The 6,135-nt window shown below is 41.7% G+C and overlaps 1 protein-coding gene across 4 annotated transcripts in view; it reads right to left on the bottom strand.

The window, feature by feature from the left end:
- Positions 1-6,135, bottom strand: part of LOC102384511 (cytochrome c-type heme lyase) — a 91,655-nt gene that overhangs the window by 1,448 nt on the left and 84,072 nt on the right. For 2 of the 4 annotated variants that reach the window (XM_025201859.1, XM_025201860.1), the window contains 4 exons: positions 4,749-4,906; positions 3,778-3,926; positions 3,004-3,152; positions 576-695 (listed from right to left, as the gene is read on the bottom strand). In XM_025201859.1, the coding sequence (XP_025057644.1) occupies positions 576-695; positions 3,004-3,152; positions 3,778-3,926; positions 4,749-4,906 (576 nt within the window). The other 2 variants (XM_006021852.3, XM_006021853.3) reach the window with 2 other exon arrangements.

Genomic DNA, 6,135 nt, shown 5'->3' with positions numbered 1-6,135 from the left:
TATATATATATATATATATAAAAAAAAAAAAAAACAGATTTACAAGCCAGTGATAAGCTCTCTCAGAAAAAGCAAAGGCTGTGTTTTAGCATGCTTTAAAAGTTTATCAATATCTCCCACTAGGAAGGAAGCCATAAGATTATTAATGTAAGTATTTATATGTAATTTCCACTTTGAAGTCAGTTGAGTTTCAACACTCAAGCTGCTGGATCGTCTAAAATCTTTGTTCCTAGCAAAGGGATTTTAGTACCAAAGAGCATGTCTAAAATAAATAGATCTCAAGGTCCTATACTACAGAAATTCTGACCAAGTCTGGCAGTGTAATAACTCATTCAGGTCCAATTTAACCAAGTCTGCCAAATGTACCTGGACAAACTTCCCAAATATTTCCATATAAGCAAGCAATACAGAACATCCATACCATGACAAATCCAATTTAATAAGATATTGCTGCACACTACTGCAAGTTTTAGGCCATTTTTTAGGAAAACTGGAAATCATTCCAACGTTTAAAGACTCAGCATAGTATTAGCTTAAAACAAAGGCTTTTTAATTTTGATCTCAAACATACTTACACGACATGAAGAGCTTCCCACTTTAAAATCTCTTTCCAAGCTTGCTCATTATTTTGATTGTGAATCTTAATAATATTAGTCATATCTTCAGGAGAGATGTCATCTTTTTTCCACCTCCATCTAAAAAAAAAAGAATACCATTTTGGAAATTTTTTCAAACAGTGGAGTTTAACTTTATCACTTTCCTCCATCAGTGATTTTGACAAGTATAAAATTCAGGAGATTTGGGATCACATAGCAAGTTTGTATCAGAGCCAGAATTAGAACTCAGCTAATTCCTAGTTCCCTGCTCCCTACTTAGGCTTCTTGACAATCATATTAACTTTGTGTAAAACTACAGGGTGTCTAAAGATATGCTTGTTCATATCACATTCTAATTAGAATGTGTCAGAGCAGACTCAATTAATCACATCCAGACTCAATTAATCAAGTCTGCTCCACAGTCTACTTAGAATGCTCCAACATTGCCTCACCATCACATGTAAGGCCCCAAGCATTTCAAAATGGCCGTGGGGGCACTTTATCTAAACCTTAGCAAATGAGCTTTAGATAATGCATCCAACGGACATTTTGAAATGTGCAGGGGCTTAACCCAAGTGACGGTGAGCCGCTCTTTAAATAAAGTAGCTGTCCGGGACCTGCTCTAATTAAAAAGACCCCCCCTCAATCCCAAGCATGTGTAGAAGCAGCCATAATTACCAAACGTTACCACAGTAGAAACCCACAGACGTCAGTTAAGTTAGTCAAAATGCTTGTGCCAAATCAGAGTATTACAATTTGCTGACAGATGTAGAGTTATTTTACCTTTCACAAAGGTATTTTTGAAATGTCTGTAGAGAGCAGCCCAGATTCACTTTTAATGCACAGAAAATCCTATATCTAGTACCTTAAAGGTACATGTAGAAATTCCTCCAATTCCCAGATCCTGCTAACATTTATACCCCCATTTTTAAACACGAGTAAATATTAGGGGTGTGCAAAGCAGGCAGTATTCAATTCGGATTCAGCCCAATTCAGGGGACAGTGATTCAATTTGCTGATTTGGATCTCTGTCCCAATTCGATTCAGCTGAATCTGACGATTCGATTATGATTCAGAGAATCAGCTATTTGGCCATAAACACAGCTTTATACACTTTTTCTACTTATCTAGAGGTACCAGGCGCAGCTCATGAACGCTGAAATGGTGGAGCGGATACAGCGTTCCATGGGAATGCAGGGGAGGTCCCCCATGTGCTCAGCGATAGACCCGGAAGTGGCCTAGAAATATTTCTGGTCCACCTTTGGGTCCACCGCCAAGTGCGTGGGGGACACCCCCTACAGCTCAGCAATTGGCTGCAGGGGGACCCTAGGTGCCCCTCCAGACCCAAGAGGCACCAGTCCCTGAGCCGGGGCATGAAGGGGTCCCCTGTGCGCTCTGCAGCAGACCCAGGACCCCACCCCGGGATGCTCCATCCACCCCACCAACTCAGTATTCACAAGCCGTGCCTGGTACCTCGGGGTACGTAGGGAAAACATATAAAACTGTGTCTATGGCTGAATCATTGAATCTCTCCGAATTGATTCGGAGCGATTAACGGGTCTCCTGATTCGATTCAGCTGCTGAATCGGGCCAAATCTCCTCTGAATAGAATCAGCGACCAAAGCTTCACACAGCCCTAGTAAACATGTGTGCAAGGGTTCATAGGATCAGGGTTGCCATATCAAGATGAATATTACAAATTGATTACATTTTAACTAGTTTTGAAATGTAATACTACAGCAACTATTATATTTTAACATCAATTGCTTTGAAAATAAATCAATTTAAGAATGACAGCCCAAATATGAAAATCTTTCATACAAATAAATATTAAGTGGCAAATCAGACAATATTCATTAGTTCTTAAATATTTTTAGACCATAAGAAACATGCTATGCATTTAGGGCTTGTCTATATTAGGATGTGGGCTGTTCTTTTTTGCTTTTTTTTTTTTTTTTTAAAACAGAAATCCTACTGTTGCTAAAACCATTTTAGTTTTCATGTTGTTATTAGTACAAATGGCAGCTTAGCAGTGCTAAGTTTCTTGCAAGAACAAACATTTTTAACAGTTTTATTTTTAAACAGTTAGTATAGGTCTAATCGAGTTCCAGGCAACCATGCAGGACTTGTCTGCCTTGGGGTCCCTATATTACAAAGATCAATCCAGTAGATTGGTGTTTGAAATGGTAAGGTACTTTACCTCTAAAGTAAACATGATCTTTGAAACCAGTTTATTAAGAGGACAGATTTTTAAAAAGCCATTTGTCTCTCCAAGTAAGTCGACTGCTTACCAGTTGAAGCCAACCAGTCCCTTAATAAACTGCTACAGTATCAGTGAACTTTGGTGAATCATTCTAGAGTCTTCAGGATACCCTGGATACTATTAGGGGAAGTCCCAGTTACTTACCCTTTCTTAAGCATAGCATTCCAAAACATTTGCTCTGAAGGATAAACCCATTTTTTTTCAGAGTATGCTCTAGGAATGGTAGACTCTTCTCTGACAGTTGACAGTGGAAATGGTTGATCTGGGGATGGCACCTGATTAGGAGGTGGCATCTAAACAACAAAAATAGTCACTTATTTTAATATAATAATATAATACAAACATTTTAATATAATATCAGTATCTGGAAGGGTCAACATATAGGTAAGTAGTTACTACAGAGAAATTGAAAAGCATGTCAAAGGTCCTACAGCAGAGCTTTCCAAACTGTGCCGCGACACATTAGTGTGTCGGCGGCAGTGTGTAGGTGTGTCGCGCGAAATGCAGAAAATTTTGCGGAAGGGCACCACGGAGCTCCCTTACTCGCGTCTGCTTCCCTTGGCCCCTCCCCCGGAACTGAATTACTGTGTCACGAAATGATGCATGTCTAAAAAGTGTGTCACCAACATGAAAAGTTTGGAAAGCTCTGTCCTACAGGAATAGTTGGCTTGCTTTTGGAGGTGGTATTTCTTGTTCATGCTTGACTAAAGATTGCCACAAGCCTTTTTTCCCTGTTGTAACCCAAAGCTCCACAGTGCATTTTTTCTTTAAGTGGAAAAAGGCTTAAGATCGCCTGCTTCAGAGACGTCTTCAGAAAGAGAACTCATTGTTCCAACTCCCACAATGCTCACATCCATATCATTTTCATGGTCAGACTTCAGAAGAAAAGAGATCTCAAAAAGACTAAACCAAAGTTACCATATTTCTGGGGTCTATATCATCTGTTGTTTGAGATGAACCAGATTTAACAGGACACACCACATATTCATACGCGTGTTCTTGATGTGCAGGAACAACGTTTTGGTTTTCAGCTCCCTGGTCAGATGATTTTACGTGCACTGCACAACCTGAAATAGAGAAATTATTAAATGATGCATTACAACAAAATACAATTTATAAAATGTAACTTTATGGGAAGAGTCAAAGCACGATACATGGTAGATACGCAGTCAACTCTCTCAGACCTGAGCCCTCACTGTATACGTTTACTTCCATCCACTTAGAAACAAATCAGTAAGTTTTTCCATATGCTTGTAGCTCCAAGTGTCTTGAATTTAAATCAGTAATTAAAAAAATGTATATCTTTTCATATATTCCTTGATAATTCTTACAATGACAACATCCTTAGTTTTCATCTGATTAGTAAAACACCACTCTCTCCTCAAATGCACTTAAAAAATCTGCCTTCGTTTTTTGCATCTATATTAATACAAATTTTATATTTCACTTAGTCACCAAAGTCTAGAAATGCAAAAAACTAAGGTTTGACGTGCAACTGATCTGCACATATGTAACATTTTTCTACTCCTATTTTCATTTAACTGTGCAGTCTAACACAGTAATATATGGCACAACATTATAAAACTGCAAGTTTGGCAACATAAGAAATAGAACTTTTGATGTATATCATATTGCACTGTTGTTGAAGAGATAATTCCGAATCATGGCACTAGCATGAAATGGCTTGGACTATGAAGACTTTGAGTGACAAGCTCAGCCCTTTTTACCTTTATGAACGCAACTATTTGCAAGTTGCATCTTGAAAGAGGCAGTTTTCCATATGACCACTACTTATCTGCTGATAAGGAACCTCCCACCCTTGACAAACACCTTTTGGAACACATTTGCAAGGTTCAGTTTGGGTTCACTTCAGTCCTGTGCATAGTTACCTTCCATTTTTTTCTGATGCATTGGACATTCTGAAGGTGGAGATGCTGTTTGATGTTCAGATACATTGGGTGACTGAACTGCAAGGGATGGAGATGACGCTGACAAACCCATAGCAACTTTTATTTTTAGATCAAATTTGCAGGGAAAAATTGCACATCTAGAATACAAAGTCACAGTTAGCACTATTGAAACAATCATAACCAAAAAACCCCCACATTTTGCATCAAAAATTATTACACAGAAATGAGAACACAGGCATGGAAGAGTGAGTGTATTAAAAAAAAAAGTCAACAGACCAGAGGCTGCAGTACTTCTACCTGTGGAAGCTTTTCCAGAGCAGGTTAGACTCACAGGATGTTTACAGATATGCTCCAGGAGTACAGGGTGCACTATAATTAAATGGCTCTGAGAGTTGCTCTAATTAAAGCACCTGGAGCTTCACATTTCAGTGTCCCTGGGCTGAAAAATGGCAGCAAGGGCGCTTTAACTAAAGCTTGTCAAATGAGCTTTAGGTAAAGCATCCCTGCCGCCATTTTTCAGCATGGGGATGCTGATACACGTGCATCTTCTCCAACCTCGCTGCATGTGTATAGGTGCCCGTACTCTTCTAGGATAGTTTAGTTAGGGATGACCCTGCCTTGAGCAGAGGGATGGACTGGATGACCTTCTAAGGTCCCTTCCAGCCCCACTCTGCTATGACTCTGTACCTCTCAAATCTGCCAAGATACAAAGTTAATGGCATATTCCTGAAGTACGAGAAAAAGTATCCATCTCACGCTTAGCTGCAGTGTGAGAAGCCGTTCAGGGCAGATCTAGAGCAGTGAAGAGCAACTGAAATGATGCAGGTGGGGCAGCGCATCATCACATTAACACCACGCGTGTTTTTCTCCACTTAAAAATAAATCAGCAGCTTTGCTAAGAGGCCAGAGCACTACGGCTGTGCAGCTCGGCTAAAGACTGAAGCAGAAACAGGTACAACTTTACCAGGAGGAGCTAGAAACTACCTGCCGGGCTGTGACCCGAGGGCGGCGGGGCGGGCCGGGCCGGGAGCAGGGGAAAGGAGCGAGGCCCCCGCACCCGTGGGACGCAGCGCTCTAGGAGGGCGGCGGCAGATGACAACGAGCCAGAGACTCCCTCAGCACCCCTGACTCGGATCTGCGGGGGGCCCGCCTGCTCAGCATCAAGGTCATGGCCGTGCCCATCCCTGCCGGCCTAAGAAGGCCCCGCCCGGCCGCGAGCACCCCAGCGCGGGCCGCGCACTTCACACCCCTCCCCCTCCCCGCCGCCCCATGCACCTGCCCGCGCGCACCCACCGCAGAGGAAAATAACCCCCGCCGGCCTCTCGCGAGACTTGATCGGATCCCGCGTCGTTGCTGGCTGGCTGCC

The sequence above is a fragment of the Alligator sinensis genome, unplaced genomic scaffold (genome assembly GCF_000455745.1).
Source record: "Alligator sinensis unplaced genomic scaffold, ASM45574v1 scaffold199_1, whole genome shotgun sequence".
NCBI lineage: Eukaryota > Metazoa > Chordata > Crocodylia > Alligatoridae > Alligator > Alligator sinensis.
This window is presented reverse-complemented; position numbering and strand designations above follow the sequence as displayed.